This window comes from Polyodon spathula, chromosome 10 (genome assembly GCF_017654505.1).
Source record: "Polyodon spathula isolate WHYD16114869_AA chromosome 10, ASM1765450v1, whole genome shotgun sequence".
Lineage (NCBI taxonomy): Eukaryota > Metazoa > Chordata > Actinopteri > Acipenseriformes > Polyodontidae > Polyodon > Polyodon spathula.
In genome coordinates, this window is record NC_054543.1 from 16,729,978 (window position 1) to 16,757,200 (window position 27,223).

The 27,223-nt window shown below is 39.1% G+C and overlaps 1 protein-coding gene across 1 annotated transcript; it reads right to left on the minus strand.

Annotated features, from left to right (window-relative positions):
* Window positions 1-1,777: 1,777 nt before the first annotated feature.
* On the minus strand, window positions 1,778-26,886 carry LOC121321443 (kinesin-like protein KIF11). The gene is made up of 23 exons (XM_041260395.1): window positions 26,753-26,886; window positions 26,271-26,369; window positions 25,626-25,758; window positions 25,439-25,536; window positions 23,752-23,830; window positions 23,223-23,408; window positions 22,913-23,037; window positions 20,750-20,840; window positions 20,419-20,661; window positions 19,898-19,993; window positions 19,524-19,612; window positions 18,957-19,044; window positions 16,682-16,870; window positions 16,306-16,513; window positions 12,875-13,047; window positions 12,218-12,343; window positions 10,104-10,262; window positions 9,870-10,009; window positions 8,957-9,236; window positions 7,193-7,415; window positions 3,761-3,915; window positions 3,014-3,127; window positions 1,778-2,646 (listed from the first exon to the last, which is right to left on the minus strand). Exons 2-23 carry the CDS (start codon window positions 26,342-26,344, stop codon window positions 2,518-2,520), a joined length of 3,198 nt encoding a protein of 1,065 aa, XP_041116329.1. The 5' UTR covers window positions 26,345-26,369; window positions 26,753-26,886; the 3' UTR covers window positions 1,778-2,517.
* Window positions 26,887-27,223: the final 337 nt, after the last annotated feature.

Sequence of the window (27,223 nt, forward strand, 5' to 3'; positions counted from 1 at the left end):
AACACAACACCCACCTTAAAAAAAACAAAACAAAACAAAACAAAAAAAAACAAGAATACAGTCAGTATTACCATCAGTGCAAAAGCTTCACGGGATCAGAAATGGACCAGTTCTATATTTAATCAATATTTATTTAATTAAACGTATTTCTTGTTTAATTATTGTAACTGTTCACTAGGAAAGCGTGACATAGCCTATTGTATTGTAGTTGTTGTAAAAAAAAAAAAAAAAAAAAAAAAAACAAGGATACCGTTTTGTAAAAAATATTTACCGAAAAATTTGCACCCTTCTCGTATCTTATTTATGAAGACAAAAACACCACAGTCGTTCTTGGCAGTGGCTCAAGATACCTGAACGTTCAGTTCGGGTAAATCAGATCATTGCATTCGCACAAACGTTATATTTGCTATGAAATTAGAAAACGAATTGGAAACTCGAGGTAAATACATTGCAATGTTTATTAGCCTGCAATAGAAGAACAGAAAACAAAAAAAAACCGAATGCTTCATTATGCTTGACGTTGCTATTTCATTTTATTGCTGTTAGTGTCCTTCAGTAAGCACACAGACTCATCTGCGTTGAAGGTTGTACCTGTAGATACTGGAGGTTGAACACATGCTAGCATCAATGTTCTCTTTGATGAGCTTGTAGTTGAATGGTTGTTGCTGGGAAACAACACAAACCAAATGACCTGAAGCAGGTGTCTGTTGGTGTTCCTAAAACATTAGTGTTTTGTGGGGTGCTTTCATAGTCTTCACAAGTATCACTGTAGTTTACGCTATAACACTTCAATTACGTGTTTTTTTGTATGTTCTCAGCCAATCAAATTAAATACAAAAATGTCAATTGTTATAGTTAAACCCGACACATATCATGGGTTAATGTGTGTATTAGCCAGACGTCAAAACATGTTCTGCCCTGCGAGTTGTAAAGCTTTGCATCAAGCGTTAGACGTTTCGATGTATTAATTGCATTGAATATTGTGACTGATAAGGCGAGATTGGTGTCTTATTAATAAAAACGTGAAAGCGCTTAGACGTGGTTTGCAATTAGGGTTAGGTATAAGGTTGTGGTTTGATTTTTGTATTTCTATATTTAAATTTAAAAAAAAAAAAACTGTTGTAAACCAATAATTTCAATAGAATTAAGCCAAAAATATTGTTACCTTAGTTATACACACACACACATACTGTGAAATGACGTGGGCAACACATCATGCTAATGAAATGTATGAATGAGCAATTAACTTGAACACATTTATTGGCAGAGTTCATGGGGGCTGATGCACGCTTCTCCTTGTTAAAGCGGTAAACACTAAAGACAAACCGCTGCGGTATTTAGTTTTTCTTCAGCCATGTGCTTGATGGGTTCGTATTGTACAAGAATCAGAAGCAAGTACGCCAGCGCCCTCTGGATGGAATATGCTACCTCGCATGTACAACTCAATTCACACTGGATAAGGATCGGGCAAGTTTGGTCTTTTGATGGTGTTTTAACGAACAGTTTGTATATTACCCCGTAGCTGTAGCAATACAAATCTTTGATTTAGCACTTATATTATACTCAGCCAGTCAGAGGCAACAGCCTGCTATCGCTACAGTGGGGGCAACGTTTGTAAATAATTAATTTGTTTTGATAAATTAACTAAAAGCACCAGCAGAGTGCAGCGTACATCCTGCAACAATGATCTCGCTGGTTCAATCGGCTCTGAGCTTGAGCGACCCCTACTGGCAAGACTGTGGCTGGGAATTCACAAAAACAAAGCAAAAACTTGGGTATATATTTTATTTTGTGGCTCGGGTAAAAGGGTAAACAAAAGGTTTCATTATTTTAAGTTCAGTGCAGGTCTCCTCTCTGTACTGCAAACATTATTAAATATATTTATTGCACAGCGAGAATACAACAGAAAATGTGTTTAATTAATTTCCAACTAACAGGTTCTACAACACAACAGAAACCAGGGTGTTTGACCTTAACATTATAAGTCTCACTATAAAACAGGTGTAACCTTTAGCCATTAATATACATAAAGGAGGTGGAAAAAGAAACAAAAACATTACATGTAAAATACCGTTATATACAATGCATATTATATAAAAGGAGACTCCCACATTTGTTTTTAACCAACCAAGTACAAGTTTTAGAGTAAGCAATACAGTTTTTCATGAATTGTTTTGCTCATAAATGACCAAAACAGTTAACTAAAGCTAAAAATAAGGGAAAAAAGCACCCCAAATTGGTCCTGGGCAGCTATGTAAATAACCAGATCTATCTTTTTGAAAAGTCTTCAATTTTATTTTTAAAAAGTACAGTACTTTACAAACACATTTCATTTAATTCCAGTTTTACAATTAAATGCACAACATCTAGATTTTAAAGTAAAGTATATTAGTTTCAAGCAGGATGACAGAAGACTAAAAACACATGTAGAAGAAAAGTATAAAATACAAAACAGAAAAAAGAAAGAGACAATCTTCTGGAATAATGAATAATAATAAAAAAAAAAAGCTTGCTCCTTTAGTTCTGCAACCGGAGGGGTAATTTAGACCTGGTCATGGAGTGCTCCATTGGCTCTGATGTTTTTGATTTATCAAGCAAGCTGGTAGATGCTTGGTTTTCCTTTTCTTTTTTCTGATTCTTCTTGCGCTAAAAATCAACACAAAAGTATGTCAGTGACACTTCTATGCCCTGCAATGTCACGAACAGGCAGTACACAATGGTTTTCATTCAGTGGTGTACAAAAGTCCACTTTGCAGTCCTACCCTGAAAAATAGAATTTGTCTGCTGCACAATATTGAAATATTTAAGTTTGTAGGATTTATATTATAAAACTTAAGCCCTTAATATTAAAACAACAACAAAACAAACTAAATACCCACATAAGGCAGAAATTACAAGCTCCAAGAATGTTTTACTTTTAAAGCTTTTTTCAAGCAGTCACAACAGTAAGCAGGAAAGGCATGCATTTCTTTAAATCACAGGCATCTAAAAGAAACCCATTAACTGGTTTTACCTTGAAGAAAGGGGCTCTTCCATTCTCATAGCACATTATACCATCATCAACACAGGACTTTTCACTCAACATGCTTTCATTGGAACCATTTACTGCATCATCTTCCAAGGAGTCCTGAAACCAGTGGAGGAGAGAAATAAACCTGCATTAGAAAGTAGACCAACAGCAATGCCTGGAAATAGGCAAATAAAATAAAAATCATGGGGTCTAAGTTCTTTTTTTCTTCTTAAAGTTAAGTGTCCAATTATTTTACCCCCGATTTTCTCCACAATTTGGAATGTGCAATGTCCCCACACAACTCAGTAGAACTGAAGGTCGAGGTATCCCCAATCCCACAACAGAGCCAGCTTCATCTTTGACCCAGGAACTTGAGCAGATGTCAGAGAGCTACCGACCGCTGGAAGACAAACTTCAGCCCTGTACGTGACTGCTTTTGAGCTCACTCGCCTGACCAGCAGGGTTCGCTGTAGCACAATGGAGAAAGCCCCTGCTTAACCCAAGGGAGCGCCAAAGCCATGCGACACTCCCTTCGTAATTCCCAGCAAAGACTGGCAACTTCGCACAGCCAGGACCCGAACCTGCACTGTATGACTCTCCCTGCACACCAGAAACCTTTTCTGAACACAGGACTCATCAGTATAGGATTTAAGACACAGTAGACTGCACCTTTCATTCAGTCATGGTGACATTGCTGGATTCAGTTAAACTTTTCCCGACTGTTCATTTTTTAGAACCGTTATGGCATACCTGATCAACTTGCTCTTCCTGGACAGGCTCAAACGTATTAAAAGCAGCCTGCAGCTCCTGTTGCTCTTGTCTGAATTGCTCAAGCAGCACATCCCGTGGTCTGGTTTTAGAAAAGGTCCTTGGGTAGTAGAATTCTTTGCGCTGTGGAGTGGTGCCTAGAAATTGAATATAGAAAAGAAGTGTTCAAAACAAAAGTTACAAGCTACCTTTTAAAAAACCAAAAAAAAAACCACCATTGGTCCAAGTATAATTCTTGTGTTTACAATTTAGTTGTAATCTTGATTTAAAGAGTTTATAGCAATGATTCTGCGCTTTTACGAAGGCCGTCCAAAACTGTAGTCCAAACACAGGTGCATTAAGCTCAAAATATCAGTTTTTGAAAAGTCTAATGCTCACACTCTGCATCACAAAATGACAAAAAAAAAAAACTAAAGCAGAAATATTAAATCTTATTCACACTCAAATGTGCAAAAAAGTGCTGAAATGCAAACATTTAAGCAGCCTGCTGCTATCAGTGCATAATACTAAACACATTTACCATTTAAATACAGTATTTTCAAATCATTCATGTTTATACATATAAATCCAACTGATAAAATTAGACTTGCAATGGCAACCAGATCATTGACAAACTAAGTATTAACATAATACACTGATTTAAAATCAGATTAACTTTAAAATTAGCATAATAAATAAATAAAATAAAAACAAAGCTGTATTATCAGTTTTAGATCCAAGTATCCAAGAATAAATTGATCAATTGATGGACAATGGACCCAATCATTAACTGGGCAAACAGCAGCAATCCGATCATTAAGGCAAGTCGATTACATTTCAAAAGCACAATATAGGATTAACTTTTGTTTGTTTTAGAAAAAAAATTTAAGACATTTATCAGCACAAGTCTTTTACGAGTCCATAGCAATATAATGTTAAATGCTGAAAAAAAAAATATATATATATTATATAAAATTAGTACTGTGCAAAAGTTTTAGGCAGGTGTGAAAAAATGCTGTAAAGTAAGAATGCTTTCAAAAATACATGTTAATAGTTTATTTATCAATTAACTAAATGCAAAGTTTAGTTAATTATTAATCAATTAACTAAATCAAATCCATATTTGGTGTGACCACCCTTTGCCTTCAAAACAGCATCAATTCTTCTAGGTACACTTGCACAAAGTCAGGGATTTTGTAGGCATATATAGTCAGGTGTATGATTAAACAATTATACCAAACAGGTGTTAATGATCATCAATTCAATATGTAGGTTGAAACACAATCATTAACTGAAACAGAAACAGCTGTGTAGGAGGAATAAAACCTGGTGAGGAACAGCCAAACTCAGCTAACAAGGTGAGGTTGCTGAAGACAGGTTACTGTCAAAAGTCATACACCATGGCAAGACTGAGCACAGCAACAAGACAGAAGGTAGTTATACTGCATCAGCAACGTCTCTCCCAGGCAGAAATTTCAAGGCAGACAGGGGTTTCCAGATGTGCCGTCCAAGCTCTTTTGAAGAAGCACAAAGAAACGGGCAACGTTGAGGACCGTAAACGCAGTGGTCGGCCAAGGAAACTAACTGCAGCAGATGAAAGACACATCATGCTTACTTCCCTTCGCAATCGGAAGATGTCCAGCAGTGCCATCAGCTCAGAATTGGCAGAAAACAGTGGCACCCTGGTACACCCATCTACTGTCTGGAGAAGTCTGGTCAGAAGTGGCATTCATGGAAGACTTGCAGCCAAAAAGCCATACCTCTAACGTGGAAACAAGGCCAAGTGACTCAACTATGCACAATAACACAAGAACTGGGGTGCAGAAAAATGGCAGCAGGTGCTCTGGACTGATGAGTCAAAATGTGAAATATTTGGCTGTAGCAGAAGGCAGTGTGTTCGCCGATGGGCTGGAGAGCGGTACACGAATGAGTGTCTGCAGGCAACAGTGAAGCATGGTGGAGGTTCCTTGCAAGTTTGGGGCTACATTTCTGCAAACAGAGTTGGGGATTTGGTCAGAATTAATGGTCTCCTCAATGCTGAGAAGTACAGGCAGATACTTATTCATCATGCAATACCATCAAGGAGGCATCTGATTGGCCCCAAATGTATTCTGCAGCATGACAACGACCCCAAACATACAGCGAAAGTCATTAAGAACTATATTCAGCGTAAAGAAGAACAAGGAGTCCTGGAAGTGATGGTATGACCCCCACAGAGGCCTGATCAACATCAAGTCTGTCTGGGATTACATGAAGAGAGAGAAGCAACTGATGCTTCTTAAATCCACAGAACTGTGGTTAGTTCTCCAAGATGTTTGGGCCAACCTACCTGCAGAGGGCAAAGGGTGGTCACATCAAATGCTGATTTGATGTAGATTTTTCTTCTGTTTCCTCACTTTGCATTTTGTTAATTGATAAATATAAATTAACATGTCTATTTTTGAAAGCATTCTTACTTTACAGCATTTTTTCACAGTACTATATGGTTCATAAATCCTTGGAGAATCCCCCTGGACGCCCAATAGTAGCTGGTATTGGTTCTCTCACTGTCAAACTTTTGTAGATTTCTTTAAGACCTTTGGTCACTGAACTGCCTAGTTATGTTAGATACAGGAGATTTTCTAGATCGCCTTAATTCTAATGTATTTCTTGCTACTTCTGACGTCTCTAGTCTGCATACAAACATACCTCATTTCAGAGGAAATATTTTTTAGATCGACGTCAAAGTGTTTCAGATTTTATATATAGAAAAAATAAATAAATCTTTCAACATTTAACATATGTTGCAGTGGACTTGGACATATGCAAAAGACTCTTGCTGATAAATGTCTTAACCTTTTTTCTAAATCAAAACTGATTGCTGCTGTTGGCCCGTTAACAATTGGGTCCATTGTCCATCAACTCAATTATTCTTGGATACCAAGATCTAAAACTGATAATACAGCTTTATAAAATTGTTAATGTTAAAAAAAAAATAAAAAATGATAATTTAAAAAAATTCTGATTAAATCAATGTATTGTGTTCTAATATGTAACTCGTTTATCAATGATCTGGATTGCCAGTCTAAATCAATTGGATTTATATGTATATTGTTAACATGAATGATTTGAGACTGTATAAAAATGGTAAACATGTGTTTAGTATTATGCACTTATGACAGCAGTGGGTGCCGCTGAAACATGCATTGTCACTTTTTTTGCACATGTGAGTGTGACCACGATTAAATATATTTCTGCTCTGGACTTTTTTTTTTTTTTTTTTTAAAACTGTCATTATGTGATACAGTGTGCAAGCATAAGACTTTTCAAAAACTAATTTTGATTTAAAGAAAAAAAGTGCAGTTAGGTCACACAGATGTAATCATTTGTTTAAAAATACCCCCCCCCCCCCCCCCCACCCCAATACCCATGAAAATTCATAACCCTTTGAAATACCTGTTGGAACATCCTGCTTGAGCTCCTCCTGCAGAAATCTTAAAACCTTTTGCAAGCCTTCCTGTGCCTGGTCCCCAAGCTCAATCTTGTGATCCATAAGCATCTCCTTATCACTCCCAACCTGTTCCACAAGGGCACTCAGTGCACTCTCTGCAGAGCCTTGCTGCCTTCTTATCTGATCAGTCACCTCGGTAGATAGGGAGTCGCAACTCCTGACCACATCCTGGTAAAGAGAGAAAAGAAAGCAGAGAATGGTTAATTAACACAAGTAGCACTTATGTATTTAACAACCACATATCTACTAACAATTAGCTTTTGACAGTTCTGCAGATGCCTTTTCATGGTTGTTAGGCATCATGAAAAATATGAGGGGGTGTGGGGATGACATTTATTGAATACCAAGAAATTAAGGCTTTTGAATAGATCTTATCAATTTTATGTTGGCAGGCATTAAAAAAATAAATAAATAAATAAAATAATAACACAATTAGGAGAGAAATCTAATACACCCCTGTGGCAGAGAGAGCAAGAATCTGGGTCATAAAAACCACCCTCCTGACCTGTGAGGGCACTGTGCAAAAAGTAAGTGTGCCTTGGACTGGAAGGGCTGTCAATTAATTCCAGGGAAAGTTAGAAGTCAGCCACCGAGAAAAGGGGCGGAGCCACAATACCAAGGGGGCGGTGAAGCAAACCATTCCTTTGTGTCGGCTGCCGAAGGCTTAAGTAAAACCGTGAGTGTTGCATGTATTATCAGTGTTGTGTGTCACCGTTTTGTTTGTCAACCCCATTTTGAAATGCCCAATTTTAAAGCCTGGCTCACCACTGCAACCCCCACGCTGACTCGAGAGATGAACACGAACACATGCGTCCTCCGAAACATGTGCCAGCAGCCGCCCGCGTCTTTTCACACTGCAGCTACCTCAGAGCTACAGTGTCGGAGGACCACGCAGCTCTGGACCTCTTGCAGACAGTGCCTCTACTGGACGCACCACCAGGGAGCCCCCCCCATAGACTGCTAAACTTACACCCAGGGAGCTGTAGCTAAGAGGCTAGCACCAACCCGGAACACACTGCACCAAAACACATCGTTACAAACAGCTTTTCACTCACTAGACTGACTGTTTGTGTGTATTGTATTGTTTGCAACTCTGTTTGGACACATTATCTGGGGATTGCAACCCCTTGTTTTAGGCTGCAGGTTACACAGTTGTGCATCATCAGCCATCTATTATTTTGAAAAATAATTTCTAAAGGAAACAAAGAATAAAATGACCTTGGAACTGTGTGTAGTCACATTTACTGCATAGCATCACTTCCATACCTGCACACTACTAACCACTTTGCCACAACAAAAAAAGATTTAAATTCAATTGGTCAGACACATTAAAACAGTCTAAAAATGACTAAAAGTGCTTTCTACAGCAACTTGGTGCTGCCAGATCGTTTATGTGCTCACTGCAAGTTGACAAAAGCATGTACTACAAAGAAAAAAAAAAAAAAAAAACACTGCAAGAAAATTTCACTCCGTAAAGAATATTGCTTCCTCTCAGCTCTGCACACCCTCCAGTCCTGACCTGAACACTCCCAGCCAAGCAGTCCAGGCTCCTCTCAAGTAAAGCAATAGACTATATCAACTTGTGAAGTTCAAATAACTGCTATAAGCCTAGCCCCAAACACACACAATGCTAGGTAGTATATTTGGAGTAGCTCTGGCAACTTCTGTTCTGTAGCGACACCAACATTAAAGCTATAAATAAACGTTACCTGCTGTAAATTCTGAACTAAAGATCTGTTCCCATTCAGGAAGGAAAGCTGCCTGTCTGCAAAGGACACAATGTTGGAGTTTGTGCAGCTGCACCATTTCTCAGTTTCTTCGTTCAGGCTTGCAACAGCAGTACTCAAGTGTGTGCAGTATCCAGTGGACTCCTCTATGACTTTCACCCCCTCACTGGATGCTTGCCGGATCTCTTTAATCAAGTTATCTGACGAGGACTCAAACTTGTTTTGCTGAGAATTAACACTCTCCACTGTGCTTATACAATGCCTGTGAAGAAAAAGAAAAAAATATATATTTAAAATATTTAGCACCAGTTCTCTAAATTACTCAGCAAGGTATTTGATTAATTTGGATTATGTCCGGTTTGCCAAATGTGAATCACTATTTTATAAGCAGTTAACAATATCTAAATGATAGTATTATATATTAAATGTGCTGCAGTAGAGGTTCATAGGGGTGCTTAACAAAAAACATATCAATTTTCTTAATTCCTAATGGCATGGGCAACATTATCACTGTTCAGTCTTTTCTTCCATTGGAAGATATTTTGGTTCTTTGCATCATGCAAAGATTTCACAATGCCATAAATTAAATAATAATAAATAAATAAATTCAGTAGCAATTTCCAACAATATGATTTGCCAATATGTCTGCAAGTTTGTTTTGTGGGAGGACAAACTTAATATCTATTCTCTTACCTGATTTTAAAATCTCGGTTAGTCTTCCCCCACAAAATATTACAAAGGCACATTTCCCAGGCAGCTGCAGCCAGTGTTTCATATAAATTTTTTTGTGCAGAGCTACCACTGTGTTGTACTATAAATATTTAGTTTATGCCCTTTGCAAATTCTTGTTATTTTTTATTTTATTTAATATATTTATAAAATGTACAGCACTTACTGCTCCATGGTTTGCTGGTAAGAACCCGTTGAAGCTTGCAGTCCTTCAGTCTTATTCAACACACTTTTAAAATTCTGCTGAGTCTCCACAGCCAAAAGATTCAACTGATTTTGTAGACATGAAATCACTTGGGACATGCCCTACAACAACAAAATTGTTTTAAAAAAAAATGCATAAACAAAAAACCAAAAAGATACTGTTGAATAAAAGAGAGATGAATTTGTAGATATAAACCTCTGTGTGCTTGTCGTTTGCTTTGTTGACCTCTTGCTTCAAAGCATCATGGTCTGCCTGGAGAGAGGTCAGCATTGTGGCAGTGTCTTCACGCACTTTAGTGAGAGCCTGTCCGTGTTCACTGAAGAACGTGCTCATCTCCTGTTTCATGGTCTCCACCTAAATTTTTTTTTTTTTTTTTTTTTTTTATTAAAATGCATTACACTTCAACAATCAAGTAACTATTTAGGACTAATAAACGAAAAAATAAATGTATTTCATGTATATACATATATTTCTTTTTATATATACAGTACTGTGCAAAAGTTTTAGGCAGGTGTGAAAAAATGCTGTAAAGAATGCTTTTAAAAATAGACATGTTAATAGATTGTATTTATCAATTAACTAAATGCAAAGTGAGTGAACAGAAGAAAAATCTACATCAAATCCATATTTGGTATGACCACCCTTTGCCTTCAAAACAGCATCAATTCTTCTAGGTACACTTGCACAAAGTCAGGGATTTTGTAGGCATATAGTCAGGTGTATGATTAAACAATTATACCAAACAGCTGCTAATGATCATCAATTCAATACGTAGGTTGAAACACAATCATTAACTGAAACAGAAACAGTTGTGTAGGAGGAATAAAACCGGGTGAGGAACAGCCAAACTCAGCTAACAAGGTGAGGTTGCTGAAGACAGTTTACTGTCAAAAGTCATACACCATGGCAAGACTAAGCACAAGGTAGTTATACTGCATCAGCAAGGTCTCTCCCAGGCAGAAATTTCAAGGCAGACAGGGGTTTCCAGATATGCTGTCCAAGCTCTTTTGAAGAAGCACAAAGAAACGGGCAACGTTGAGGACCGTAGATGCAGTGGTCGGCCAAGAAAACTTACTGCAGCAGATGAAAGACACATCATGCTTACTTCCCTTCGCAATCGGAAGTTGTTCAGCAATGCCATCAGCTCAGAACTGGCAGAAAACAGTGAGACCCTGGTACACTCATCTACTGTCTGGAGAAGTTTGGTCAGAAGTGGTCTTCATGGAAGACTTGCAGCCAAAAAGCCATACGTCCGACGTGGAAACAAGGCCAAGCGACTCAACTATGCACGAAAACAGAGGAACTGGGGTGCAGAAAAATGCCAGCAGGTGCTCTGGACTGATGAGTCAAAATTTGAAATATTTGGCTGTAGCAGAAGGCAGTGTGTTCGCCGAAGGGCTGGACAGCGGTACACGAATGAGTGTCTGCAGGCAACAGTGAAGCATGGTGGAGATTCCTTGCAAGTTCGGGGCTGCATTTCTGCAAATGGAGTTGGGGATTTGGTCAGAATTAATGGTCTCCTCAATGCTGAGAAGTACAGGCAGATACTTATCCATCATGCAATACCATCAGGGAGGCATCTGATTGGCCCCAAATGTATTCTGCAGCACGACAACGACCCCAAACATACAGCAAAAGTCATTAAGAACTAACTTCCGCGTAAAGAAGAACATGGAGTCCTGCAAGTGATGGTATGGCCCCCACAGAGCCCTGATCAACATCGAGTCTGTCTGGGATTACATGGAGAGAGAAGCAACTGAGGCTGCCTAAATCCACAGAAGAACTGTGGTTAGTTCTCCAAGATGTTTGGGCCAACCTACCTGCAGAGTTCCTTCAAAAACTGTGTGCAAGTGTACCTAGAAGAATTGATGCTGTTTTGAAGGCAAAGGGTGGTCACACCAAATATTGATTTGATGCAGATTTTTCTTCTGTTTCCTCACTTTGCATTTTGTTAATTGATAAATATAATCTATTAACATGTCTATTTTTGAAAGCATTCTTACTTTACAGCATTTTTTCACACCTGCATAAAACTTTTGCACAGTACTGTATGTGTGTATATATATATATATATATATATATATATATATATATATATATATATATATATATATAAAAGAATCTACATGTTTTCCTGCTTTTGCAGCCTCTGTATTAAACATGAGAATTAACCAGTGCTGCAACATAATTTTACAGACAAAAAATATATAAATTCTGTCAGTTTTTTATTAAACAACATTGATAAGGGAAGGAAGGCATTCCATCTAGGTTTATAACACACTACATCTGTTTGATAAATACTGTCTCACCTTTTCTGCCAATGCTGAATGACTCTGCAAAGTTAGTTTCAGATGGTTGTTCAGCTGCAGTACAGAATTAATTCCAGGCAGAAGCCTTGCTAGAAGCATTTCCTCCATTTCAGCCTTATGCTCTTCCTAAAAGCAAATTTAAAGTAGCATTTAGCAATCCAGAGAACTGCTTTTACTGGGTTAATGCACTACCCCGTGTGGACCAGGTCTCAAGTGCTCAGTGTATAGCAGTCTACATCACGCACAAGTCTGCACAATACACAGCAGACAACTTTTCATTAGGTTAAAGGTTTAACTCTGTATCACTGCATTGTGATAATGCTACATGGCTACTGGTCAGCAAAACAGTTTCTTAAATTTTACAAATATACATTCCTCACCACTGTTCTAAGTGTGATATACAGGTTCTTCCACATTTCAGTGCATTCTCTAGATATAGGCCAACATGACCATATGTATGCAGACACCTCCTGTATCCCCATTGTATAGATATGCATTTTGAGCAGTCAATACATGATTATCTATAGAAATAAAATTCCCACCATACCCAAGTCCAATAATAATACTAACCGATCCTCAATACCTAGAGAGGCTGGTCCCTTCAGGGTAGGCTTGAGGCACTCTCAGTGTCTGGGATGCATCATCAGCCTAACTCACCATGCACTTCTGAAGACTGCTCTTTGCTTCTTCACACAGTGACTCCTGCTTCAGCATTGTGTCCAGACTTTTTGCCACTTCAGTGTTGACGATCTCTTTGAGGCTTGTAAAAGACTTGGCAACAGTGGATAGTGTACCACTGAAGGCTGTTGCATTGGCATTTAAAAGATCACCTAGAACACAAAGGGTTTTAGATCCAGTAAGATACTGTATATGCAGTACTTTGCATAACTGAATTATGTATATTTATAGTGTACATTTTTCCCTCAACACTCGTGTTATAGTAGTAATGCAAATATATTTGGTTATAAATTAACCAGAGGAGAAAAAACTAGTTAGAAGGGGCTCCAGAGTGATGCATCCAGTAAAAGCACTACATGTGGAGTGCAAGACGCACCCTATAGACCGTGGACTGGAGCTCACTAGGGGCAGCGCAAAATTGGCCGAGTGCCGCCAGGGGTGGAAGAGGGCTTGGGACTATCAGCACTAGTTAGAGTGGCAGTATTCAGACCCACTACCATTTATAGCATTAAAATAGTAGAATTTTTAAACAAAATTGCTTTCTGGTGGATATTTTCAGATTTTACCTTTGATAATTACCAACTGGCAAGATAAAGTAGTCTGGTGACGCTGCTCAGCACTACACCTAAGTGCAGGTGAGCAGGCTGTGTCCACCAGGATAGAGCCTGCAGACAGTACTGCACTGTCAGCAGACGGCCACAGTTCAACGAGAGCTGAAAAACCAAGGCTGGTTCAACAGCAGGAAGAGGGCGCATGTGTAGAAGACCCAAAAGAAGGGTCTGGGAAGCTCCTGCCATCAAGCCCAGAAGCCTCTGAAACGTCACTATTGTGGCCTTTTTGTTGAGCTGAGAAAGCATCAGACAAGTGACTATTCTCTGCACTCTGTCCTCCAACAGAGTGGACAGCATGGATCTGAAATCTAGATGCACTCCCAAATAGGAGGCTGTTTGCAAGGATGCGAGCTGGCTCTTGGCACAATTCAGTGACAGACCGACGAAGGTGGTCGGTTACTTGTTCCATGTGAGCCACTGCCTGTGCTGGAGACTGAGCATAAATGAGCCAGTACAAATAATTGAGTACCCTGATGCCTCCAAAGACTCACTGGGGGCCAGAATAGCTTTCATGCATTTTGAAAAGACACAAGGAGCTAGAGGCGCCTAGTAGCAGTACTCAGAACTCGTACACAGTCTCTTGGAAAATGAACCCGAGGTACTTCCTGTGCCCAGGTTTTATGAGAATGTGAATTTTTTTTATTTATATGCGTTTTAATAAAAAATAAAATGTTGTCACCAGTGATTTTTACCGCAGTTTTTCTCCCCAAATTTGGAATTGGCAGTTGTGTTATTATTAATCCCAATTCACCGCTTCACCCCCCCACCCTCGACTAGGGAAACGGAGGCTGAAACACAAGCTCTCCGAAACGTGTTCCTGCCAACCTGTCATTTTCAGCACTGTGGATCCACAGCGAAGGTCTGATGGGTTAACCCTAACCCATCACACCTATAGTGCCAGAGAACAACACAGATCTGAATGGCTCCACAGGGGTCGCTGGTGCATGGTAGACGGTGAATTGCCCCTCCTAAGACCTCCCTAGCCGGGCAGCGCTCTGCCAACTGTGGGCCGCCCCCAGGGAAGCCCCAGTCACGGTCGGCAATGACATAGCCTGGATTCGAACCTGCGATCTCCAGGCTATAGGACACATCCTGCACTTCATGCGGAGCGCCTTTACTCTGGCTCCCCCTCTGGCTTTAGCAGGTGTCACCTGTAGCGGTCTGTGAGGATGCTGAAACATAGGACTCCAGCTTTGTGTCGGTCCACATACTGGAGGAGGCACAGAACTCAAAAGGAGTTAAGGTTGGCAAGTGCCTCCTTAGCATGCTCTGGACCCAAACAGGCAGCGGATCTGCCATGCCTGTCTTTCATAGGGAGACCTGCTTTGCAGACTTAGCAGAGTGAAAGCCAGGCATCGTAAAACAGAAGTGGTGTAAATTCAAACAACCGCTCTGCTGCAATTTCTAGAACAGTATATGTATAGTACTGGTAACCAAGGAAGGCTTGAACAGCACAAACACCAATGCCACTATGCAACCACTGTAATGTAGAATGGGTCTTAGCCTTTGTTACTTTTAAGTATCTACACAGTACCTAGGCACTAGTACTGTGCAGAAGAATAGAAGAATCTTTTTGCACCGTATAGCCTTACAGTATACACTATACAGTGCTTGCACGGTATGGTGCACACGGTACTGCACAGCGTAACGGTATGGTGCACAATGCATGATATACACGGTATGGTCTACAATGCACGCTACACACAGTATGGTATACGGGGTACGGAAGAGCGTCAACGGTACGGTACACGTGGTACGGTTGCAGAGCATGGTACACCATCGTTGCGTTAACCTTGCTCAACAACAGCGGTGGTAAGTCAGTGACATAGTTGCCAAAGAGAAAATACGCACGGATGTCCACCTCTATAGCTTCTGGCTTAACATAAGACAGCCCTAAGACTGGAGGAAGCCCGCTGTCACCGACAGCCTTTGCAGTAGTATTGCAAGTAGGGACCAAAGCGGCAGCGAGACACTGCGAACAACTCAGACCCAAAGCAGAACTGAGCCCAGCAACTGCTAGTGACTTGGAAAAGTGGTAACCTTGTTCGTTGTACAAAAGTATCAGTGAGAACGGGAGCAGGTCTTGGACCTACAGTTACCATGAAAACAAATATAGGGATGCCCACCTACATAATGCTCTTGGTTAACCAGCAGCTCAAACTGGGGAAAGCCTACTGCTAGAGCCCTAACAGTCTTCACACTAATTCCATAAGCACAGCTTAATGTGGCAAGGACACACAGAGGGAAAAACTGCAAGCAGCTTGACCCAAGCATGTGTCTCAGTATTTGTATTTTCTGGGGGGTTTACCCACAGAAACACAACACATAAATTTCTCACACAATATAGAGTTGGCGTTATTTTAATATAATTAATACCAAAAAAACAAATTTTTATTTTTAAGCTTCACCGAAGCTTAGCAACCTAAGAGACAATGCCATAGCCCACTAAGGTGTTCAATCTCAGGGAAGGGGCAACTAAGCCGCAGGCTTCATGTAGGGCCAAAGTCCACTAGGAGACCAACGAAAAACCACAGCCGAGTGCAAAAACATGTAAAACACAAAGCGAAGTCAGACAAAATTAGACATGAGTGATACTTCTGTGAATAGATCTCGCGCTCAGGTCAGTGAAAGGAAAAATGACAATATTGTGCCAGTAGTCCTTTGTATACCCTCAGGGACGGGTGCGACTGCGTGACAGGCACTGTGTGCAGCTTTGGTACATCTTTTCAGGTTTTATGGTCTTTAAGGATAAATACCCATTAGGTAATGGTTACACCTCGTACTTGACAGGGAACTTACCAACCGAAGTGGTGTAGAACTCAAGCATGCCCTGATGCTTAAGGCTCTGCTGTTCAACAGATTTCTGCATTTGGTTAAACAGGCTGTCCATCTGAGCTGCAAAGCTCTCCTGCATTTTGGCATTATGTTGTTCAACTTCTTTTTTCCGATCCAATTTGGCATGCAGTCCAGATACATCTTTGGTGCTCACATCAACTGTGGTTAACAACTGAATAAAATAAATATAAAACTCTATTTAAAATAGTTTATACATATTTAGGAAGTTTGTAACCTTAGAAGTACAAGCCATGCTCCACAGGCCCCGTCCAACTCTCTCTATTTGTTTTTGATTATGTTCTATGATCGTACCTCCAAGCGGTTGCAGTAGAAAACTAACCTGGTCCGCAGCTCCATAAAGCTCTTCTTCAGTGGTCTTCAAGGCTGAGACGACAAACACCTCCTCAGACAGCTTCTGCTTGGTGTGCTGCAGATTGTTTTGAGTCATCTCAAGTTCTTTTTCCTTTTCTTGCAGATTTGAGGAATATTGCTCAAGCTCCTTTTGACTATCTATAAATAGCTCAGAAACCTAAAACATTAAGAAAATGTGTACAACATATGCCATTATAAAATATTGCATTGTAACACACACACACACACACACACACACTATATTATAGATATAGCTCTGGGAAAAATTAAGAGACCACTGCAAAATTATCAGTTTCTCTAGTTTTACTATTTATAGGTATGTGTTTGGGTAAAATAAACACTTTTGTTTTATTCTATAAACTACTGACAACATTTCTCCTAAATTCCAGATAAAAATATTGTCATTTAGAGCATTTATTTGCAGAAAATGACAACTGGTCAAAATAACAAAGATGCAGTGTTGTCAGACCTCGAATAATGCAAAGAAAATAAGTTCAGATTCTTTTTTAAAACGACACAATACTAATGTTTTAACTGAGGAAGAGTTCAGAAATCAATATTTGGTGGAATAACCCTGATTTTCAAGCACAGCTTTCATGCGTCTTGGCATGATCTCCACCAGTCTTTCACATTGATGTTGGGTGACTTTATGCCACTCCTGGCGCAAAAGTTCAAGCAGCTTGGCTTTGTTTGATGGCTTATGACCATCCATCTTCCTCTTGATCACATTCCAGAGGTATTCAATGGGGTTCAGGTCTGGAGATTGGGCTGGCCATGACAGGGTCTTGATCTGGTGGTCCTCCATCCACACCTTGATTGACCTGGCTGTGTGGCATGGAGCATTGTCCTGCTGGAAAAACCAATCCTCAGAGTTGGGGAACATTGTCAGAGCAGAAGGAAGCAAGTTTGCTTCCAGGACAACCTTGTACTTGACTTGATTCATGCACCCTTCACAAAGACAAATCTGCCCAATACCAGCCTTGCTGAAGCACCCCCAGATGAGTCCAAATTTCAGCTTTGTCCAACACCTGGTCGTCTAATGGTTAGACGGAGACCTGGAGAGGCCTACAAGCCTCTCCAGGTGGAGGTGGATCGGTGATGATCTGGGGGTGCTTCAGCAAGGCTGGAATCGGGCAGCTTTGGCATGAATCAAGCCAAGTACAAGATGGTCCTGGAAGAAAACTTGCTTCCTTCTGCTCTGACAATGTTCCCCAACTCTGAGGATTGGTTTTTCCAGCAGGACAATGCTCCATGCCACACAGCCAGGTCAATCAAGGTGTGGATGGAGGACCACCAGATCAAGACCCTGTCATGGCCAGCCCAATCTCCAGACCTGAACCCCATTGAATACCTCTGGAATGTGATCAAGAGGAAGATGGATGGTCATAAGCCATCAAACAAAGCCAAGCTGCTTGAACTTTTGCGCCAGGAGTGGCATAAAGTCACCCAACATCAATGTGAAAGACTGGTGGAGATCATGCCAAGACGCATGAAAGCTGTGCTTGAAAATCAGGGTTATTCCACCAAATATTGATTTCTGAACTCTTCCTCAGTTAAAACATTAGTATTGTGTCGTTTAAAAAAGAATCTGAACTTATTTTCTTTGCATTATTCGAGGTCTGACAACACTGCATCTTTGTTATTTTGACCAGTTGTCATTTTCTGCAAATAAATGCTCTAAATGACAATATTTTTATCTGGAATTTAGGAGAAATGTTGTCAGTAGTTTATAGAATAAAACAAAAGTGTTTATTTTACCCAAACACATACCTATAAATAGTAAAACTAGAGAAACTGATAATTTTGCAGTGGTCTCTTAATTTTTCCCAGAGCTGTATGTATGTATATATGTATATATATATATATATATATATATATATATATACACACACACACACACACACACACACACACAGTTTTACACCTATGTGTCTCCAATTTAAATTCTACTTCACCACTAACCTACATACTGGGCCACAATGGCAGAAGAAAGGCATCCCCTGTTCCCACTATACAGACAATCACTTACAGAATCTAAAACTAGCCTTCTCCAGTTTGCATGACTTCTGCAGCAGTGTCTTTACTTGGTGAGCCACTAGGGACCCCTATAGTTTTAATTTCTTTCACACGAGGCATCACTTAATTCTCTGTACCTGAATTAAAGAAACTTACGGCTTGTTTCACAGTATTAAGGTACTGTTAACTGCCCAACATTATGCAGCTTTATGATTTAAAGAACTTACCCGTTTCATTTCTTCTTCCACTGCTGCAATCTTCTCTGTGAACTCAGAAATCTGCACATCTTGGGTTACTATTTTGCTGTTCATAAAACTGGAATAAAGTTGAAATTCAATTTTCACAAGAATGTCTGGTAACCCCCTAATGCAGTTCTCCAAGATCTTGTTTGTTTATTTCGAAGTCAGGTTACCTTGTACAGTTTGTTTCCCCTTGTGCAGCTGTTCACATTGAGGTTTAGCAAGCAAACCAGACTCCAGTGCATTTGCAAAACTGACCGAGACCACCTCTTAGGTGGACTCGATACGATTAGTTTCCTCACACTTCACACCAAACGTACCGAGTGCAGACCAAACCCTCTAAAAAACAGATCCAGTGTGAACACAGCCTTAGAATATTTTCTTTTTCTATTATTAGCCATATTTATTCCCCATGTGTGTATGTAGTAATTACCTTTAAACACATGTTACTTATTTTAATGAACACATTTAAAAAGGCATAGAACACCACCACTTTTTGTGCACACTGTTGGCAAGCACCACAAAGCTTCCGTGTTATAATTTCTAGTTACTCACTCGTAGTTTTCAGAAGAAATATACACTCCGTTTTTCTCTCTAGCTGCTGAAAGGTCACGTTTAAGGCGTTCAATTTCCTCAGTGTATTCCTACAAATTGAAAATGAAACATTCATTCATTAAAAACTATCGCTTTGTTTCCTAGGAAATGTTGTCACAATCTGTGGTGAAAATGAATTAAATATGAAACTGGCCAACACTGTACACCATTACCTATGTTTGGCCTTCATATACCTGACAACATTTAAATGTTGTCAATTATAAAACTTTGAACTCTGAACTGTGAACAACCCTAAACAGCATTACTGTATCCAACAGACTGAAACAGGCCATAAGATACTAAATTGATTTTTTTTCAGTGCAATGGAAAATTACCTTAATGAGTGTCCTTTTGGTGAGTTTCTGGTTTACCTCAGGCTTGTTCATAATGTTCTTTGCCCGGTTAGCATAATCCAGTGTGCTCAAGGTTTCCTGGAAATAAGGCAGAAGGATTACACATTTCCAAAAAAAAGTATACAAAACCTTATTTTACAGAAAGACAAAAATTATACTAAAGCTAAATTAAGCAGTGTGGCCCAACCAATAGCCACCGAAGTCACATATGGCCCATACAGCTTCCTTTCAAAGCAATGGCTTGGACATGGAACTACGTTTGCATTTCTCATGCTTTATCTAATCAACGGGTCTCTCGTTAAACAGCTGTTATAAATTATCTATCCCTTACCACAATAGAAAATATAACTTACAAAACTGCATGCAAATGCATTTCTATTTAAAACAATAAAAAACGGTAGACTTAGCATTCGGCACAAAAATACAAGGCAGACTCCTCAGGCAGTTCTGAGAAGTCAGAATTACTACAGCAGCCCAGCAACACAAATATGCATACCACATACCTCCAGATTGACAGAGGCAGGGGAAACAGTGGCGATGATCGACGTCTTCGTGCGACCTCCAAGAGAGTCCTGAAGGATACGAGTGAGCTTGGATTCTCTGTATGGTATGTGAGGGGTCCTCTCCACAAGGGCTGTGATCACTCTGCCCAGAGTTAAGAGTGACTGGTTGATATTACCAGCTTCTCGTGCCCTTTTGTCCACAGCTCCAGAGCGACCAATGTTCTCACTGCCGGCAAGATCAACCTGAAATGAAATAGTGAAACACTGTACAACGCAACACTCACAAAAAAGCACAAGCACCGGTATATAAAACAATACCATTTACACTTACCAAGTTCAGTTTGCCAATTTTGACAAGTTCTTCTCCATCAACAGTGGTCTCCCTCATGTGAATTGTAATTGCAAAGACGGAGTGCGAGCGGCTAAAAGACATATAGGAACAGTGATATATCCACATAGTGTAGAGTTTACAAAATATACCATTGGGGTCTTGTGACAGACACAGAATGATTCTTGGTGATAAATCTCCCTCCCGACCTGTGAGGACACAGTGTAAAGGGAACAGTGTGCCCTGGACTGGATGGCCTGACAATTCATTCCCAGGATTAGGTGGAATTCGGCCATTTAGAAAAGGGGGCACAGCTGCGGTACATTAAGTCATCAGTCCAGAAGGAAAGCGATGTGGCAACCGCGGATTGAATGAGAAACGGTTGCACTCACAAACCAAGGGGACATGGCTAGGTGATCTGTTCCTTTGTTTATAGTTAAAGAACAAGCGTGAGCGTTTAGTGTTTGTTTTGTCGGTTCTAATTGTACTGTTTGTAATTTATTAGATGGCTAACACAATCCAGAGCTGGCGCTACAGGCCAGCACTAAACCCGGATAACACTGCACCATTGTACACAAATAATAACAATAACAATCTCTGGACTTGTGAACATGTGTCTTTGTGTACTGTGTTTCATTAATTATGAACTGAGTCTTATTATTCCAGGACTGCAATCCGTTGGTTTAAAACTGTGAAATACGCATGGCTGTGCATTGCCTGAGATTATTCTTTGTGGTCGTCAGACCAGGATTACAATAATAAAACCTGCTTGGATTGTGAACTTTGTTGTCTGTCTTTTGTTTCCTAATCACATCACCGTTACACCGGAGCACTGCAAACCATTTTGCCATAGGTCTATAAAATCTGCATTACATTCTAACCACATGCAAAGATGTTTAAATGTAAAATTCTTACCAATGGGATGTTATTTAACACCCACAACTATAACCATGCATATAGTAGTAATAACTTAAGACACAGCCCCTTTCACACAAATACCTCTACTGGGTCGTCTCAGTGAAGTTATAAAATATATATATATATATATATATATATATATATATATATATATATATATATATATATATAAATACCCATTCACACAGCACAAAATTGCACAATTTATGCCTGTATAATACAGTCATAACCCTTTCACACAGCCAAAGGGATCATCCCAGTACAACTTTCAAGCCTGTCAGTCAACAGATCGGTTTAATGGCAACGGAAACAAAACAAAAGCAGAATAAAGTGGGCAAGCTACTTGATTATATACACACACACAGCAGCAAAATTCTGTATGCGTGTGTGTGTGATATCTAGAGATTGACTATAATTTATCCACTCTGCACAGGCGTGTTCAAGAAGAGCTGTGTGTACTGTAAATTTCCCTGTGTTTGCTTTGTCCTCTCTAATATATATGTACATATGTGGTGAATTGAAACAAAAATATTAAAGTGTGGAAGCATTATTAACATTATTTTCATTCAGCCACCTTATAGAACTGAGGCCTAAAGGTTGTAGGCTTGTTGACCATCAAAAAAAAGAAAAAAAAAGTTCTACCTACTGCATACCGTTATAAACTATGTGCTATTATTTTGGAACTGCAATCTGTTGGTGGCAGATTGTGTGTGTATATATATACACCTTGTGGTAATTTAATGCAAAATGCAACCGACAACTGCTGCGCATGTGCTTTACTCGTATTTGACCTCAGACACGAGCAAAAGAAGAACCAGCCGTGCCAGTGAGCTGATCTCATTTTACCAACGTGCAATGCACATGGGATACAGATTTCTGACGGTATCCTGAATTGGGCGCTACAGCATAGCCCATCACACAGGAGTTAAGACGGTTCAGAGATGGCATAAAATATGACAGCTTTGTGATGGTATAGGCAATTCACACAGACTAAAATGCAGCACCATTGTTGGTTCTGAACGGTCATAACTCCTCTGTGTGAAAGGGGTATTAGAAAGATCTCATTAGATATGCCAACAGCATTTTTATTTTATGTAATAAAAACTTGGTTTGCTTAAAACAAAACTAAAAACTTGATCGAGACACAGTACGGACCAAGACACCAGGGGACTATCAGCAAGTAATTAGCTTATATGAGTACTCATTATGATTCTACATAGCATAATTCTGAAACAAATAAGCGAATACCTGGAGTAAGCATTCATTAAGGTTGATGCAGTCTTCCTCTTAGCCGCACCACGTTCCAGAATCTGATAAACCTCATACTTGTTGTGTACAGAAATCTCTTCCAGTCCTTTGATAATAACACCCCTCTAGAATTAAAATGCATTGAAGATATGTTATACAAAACCCCCTTGCTATGAAAAGTAATGAGTAAACTTCTTAACTGGATGATGACATCTAACAACTTCAACATATGTACAGTAGTAAATATAATCGGATGAAGTTAGTAGGGAAAATTGTTTAACAATACCTAAATCTCTTTTGAAATTCTTACCTTATTACGAGGATCATCAAACATTTGTAGCCTCTCGTTAACGTCAGTCGAAGGGCTCAGCAAGTCAAAAAGCTCCTCGTTGTAAATCTCTAGCAAGGACACTTTGACAGAGAATTCTGTTCCATTGCTAGTCAGCTTCTCAAAGATCTGATGCAGAGTTCTAGGAATGATACCAGCCAGAGGGTCCTAAGAGAGGGATGAACAGGAGAAAATAAAATAAAGATTTTGGGCCAAACACATTGTGATGCAGTATAAAAGGTGCATTTACATGTTTACATAGAAAATGGTGTGGTACCCCATACAATTTAATAAGGTTTTTCTTAATTTTACTCCCAAATAGTATGTTTCCTAAGCTACAGTTATGTTAAAGATAACTGTGGGAAAATGCAGCATTACCCAATAAATACAGTACCTTTAAGCTATTGTTCAAACAGCAGTCTCTGAACACTGCATGATTCAGTAGGCATGTCAATAGAAACAAAGACAAAACCAACCTGCTACTAATCTGACAAAAAAACAGGTTACTTGCCTCTTCCCATGTAAATTCTTCATTGGGAGACCTTTCACCTTCCATTGTGAATGTTTTTCCAGTTCCAGTCTGCCCATATCTGTAGTAAAAAAAAAAAAAAAGTGTGTGGGTATATACTGTATTTTTATATATAACACACATCTATACATACACACTACTGTGGAAAAGTCTTACATGTTACATTTTTCTACTCTGGGTAAATTGTTGATGCTCATAATGCATCAAAGTCAGTAGTGTTTTCTACTATTATAACAACCTTGACTTTACATAAAGAAAGAAGGAAAAACATTGAGCGAAATAGCTCGCATCACTCGATTTTCAAGATGCGGTATTCGAAGCATAATCAGCAAGTACAGAGAAACACCTGTAATTGACAAACCCAGGACTGGAAAACCCAAAAAGCTGTCAAACAAAGATGAGCAATGCTTGAAGATAATAGTCTTAAATAGAAAGACGACAAGCGCTGAATTGACGACAGAACTTGCAGAAGGCACAGGTGTCATCGTCCATCAAATCAACAGTACAAAGGTCACTCTTGAAATCAGGACTTAAAAGGATGTGTTGCAATAAGAATACTTCTGTTAAGGGGATCAAGATTAAAAGGCTAAAATATGCACAAGATCACAGAAATTGGACTATGGAACAATGGTCAAGGGGGTTTTGGACTGTTGATGAATGGACGACACCTGTGCCTTCTGCTAGTTCTGTTGTCACTTCAATGCTTGTCTCCTGTCTATTCCTTAAGGATATTATATTGAAGTATTGCTCATCCTTTTTAGGTAGCTTTTTGGGTCTTCCAGTCCTGTGGTTGTCAATTAAGCCAGGGACACACCGATACCCAATGCGATCGTTGCATCACACACTGTTCGATTGAAATAGTAGGAAGGTACAATTTGTAATTTATTTCTGATGTTTGACCTGCCCTGGATGCATAAAGTACAGTGGCAATGGGGCAAGTCAATGACAATACTATCTATAAGGCGTTGTGATGGTGAAAACCACATATGACTGGAAACATGCATATATTCTCTTTCTCTATTAATACACACACAACATACATACATGCATGCATGCACCAGATATTCCATTTGTTTGTATGTCTGTGCCGACATCTTTTGGAAACATGCCCTGACAGCCCCATAATCACTGTACTTTTTAACTATTACACCAAATATTTACACAACACTTAAATGTTGCAACAAATGATTAAATTAATATTAAGTGTTATTTGGTATAATTTAATTAAAACACTTAATAAATAATGGTTATAGCACCTGTTTAAGTACTTTAATCTGTAAATACTTCGTCTGATAGTTATCATATACAAACTAAAGGAATATCTTGTGTGTGTATTAAGAGAGAATACATGCTTGTCTGTCTCCATTCTTATGACTGAACACGGCGAACTCATTGGTTTTGACTGAGACTTGCGAGTGGTTATGACACACTACCCGATGCGAGCAAATCGCATCACAAAATATTAAACTACTAGCCGATTGAAATCGATCGGCCGATCCTGTAGAATCGCATCGAGATACATATAATATCTCAATATTATAATTACATTTATTAAAAGGAATCAGGTAGCACATGGAATCTGGGTGATCCCTCCAGCACTCAAAAGTATGTGCATTTTATGTGCATATTGTGCTCCAATAACAAAATTAAAACGTTGCCCAATACTTACGCAAATACTGTACAGTTGTATCCCATGATAACTTCATCCAAAATGGGAAACACCACACTGCGGTACACTTCAATTTGTTTTGCAGAAGGCCCAAAAACCTATAAAACAGGTGACACGTTTTAGAAAAAAAAAAAGCAATCCGTCTGAAGTAAATAAACCAAAAGCGTACTGCATGAAAGTAATTTACCATATCAAAGGTGTAGGTCTTCTTGAGCGTTTTATCTCCAACACCTCCTGTACGTACAAGAATTTCTTTTCTTCCAGAGTCACAGTCCATAACACTATAAGAAGATGCTTTACGTTCTGCATTGTTGAAGGGTCTGGAATTTAAAAAACACATTATAAAATGTTGATATTCTAAATTGCAAATAATTATTTGTAAAGCATGATATCGGAGGAAAAACGGGGCTTCGTGTTTTAAATAGACCATTGACATAATTTAACCTGAACTGTGTGCGTTTTTATTTATTTTAGTTTTATTTTTCGTTTCATGTATTTTTACCATAGATAAGAAACACCTTCAAAACTGACGGCACAAATGTAATGTTGAGCTAATTTCTGACAGGCAGATATATATTGAGATTTCTATAGGCGGTGAGCATGTAGTAGAATTAAGCATTTTAAGGATTTAACTACTTAATTACAATCCCATTTTTATAAATTTAGACTGCGTCACTGTGATAAATGCTCAGGTTTCAGTTCTTCACAACCCACAGTATGTCTACACTGAATGGACCATGGTTATTTAATCTAGTCTGAGGCCGTTTACGTCATATTTAATATGAGGGCATTCAAAATAGCACTTAAGAGAAGCCATGGAATAACACATTACCTGCATCTTACAACAACCTGAATATTCCTCCCCTTGTCGTCCTTTTTACCAACAGATGGATTTTGAGAAAACATTTCTGCTGTTGTCGCTCAGTAGAAGCTACGATACAATAGAAGACGGTGCTTAAAACAATGATATAAAAACAAACAGCATAATTTGTTGCGTTGTTGTAGAACATTAGTGAACAGTTTAAAACACTCTTTTATACACAGAAAATATTTTTGTTTCACTAAAGTCTTTTTTATAATACAGCTGTGAGCAGAATTCTGCACATTGCAAAAGGGAACATAAAACTACTTAAACGGCCATTTATGTATTTTACTAGTCTGTTTTGATTAGGATTACCAACATATTCCTCATACTGTACCACCAGTTTACAATACTTTCCTACCACAAGAATACAGTACCGTACCATTTGATACGTATTTTACATGTTTATATTTAAAAATCGCTATGGTAGTAATTTTATAACATTTCCTTACCTTATATGGAATGCGTATCTTCAGCCACCTCTCTGCCCCGGCTATTAAAACCCCGATAAATATTGAATTGTGTTGATATATTTTTATAATAGCTCTACAGTACCTGCTAGTGTGTCTGAACCATTGAATTCTCTCCTACTGCAGTTAGAAACTTTGAATACCGCGCTTCCGTCGTTCCTCAGCCAATGGCAGAGCCACAAAACAATGTTCAATACTCTGATTGGCTAGAGGGATGCAAGGAACTTGAAGGATCATGGGAGTTTCCGTAGATTTAAATTCAGTTCTCAGCACTGCAAGTGCTAACAGGGAGTAGTTATATTTTCATGTACAGTATATTATTTTAAATATGGTGACTGTGCTTTCTAGAGTTTATTCTCGTGAAGCATTAAGGTGTGTTTTCGTACATATAGATTGTGGTGACCCTCGGGTGATTAAGTTTTTCAAATCTATATAATAAACTGCGCTCAGGCA

What these genes read in the sequence shown, in the direction of transcription:
- LOC121321443 (XM_041260395.1), bottom strand. Translation starts at nt 26,344, where the DNA reads ATGTTTTCTCAAAATCCATCTGTTGGTAAAAAGGACGACAAGGGGAGG. An exon ending in AGACCTACACCTTTGATATG is followed by an intron (nt 25,537 to 25,625) that starts GTAAATTACTTT and finishes CCTGTTTTATAG; the next exon opens with GTTTTTGGGCCTTCTGCAAA. An exon ending in TACAACTGTACAGTATTTGC is followed by an intron (nt 23,831 to 25,438) that starts GTAAGTATTGGG and finishes TTTTTACTACAG; the next exon opens with ATATGGGCAGACTGGAACTG.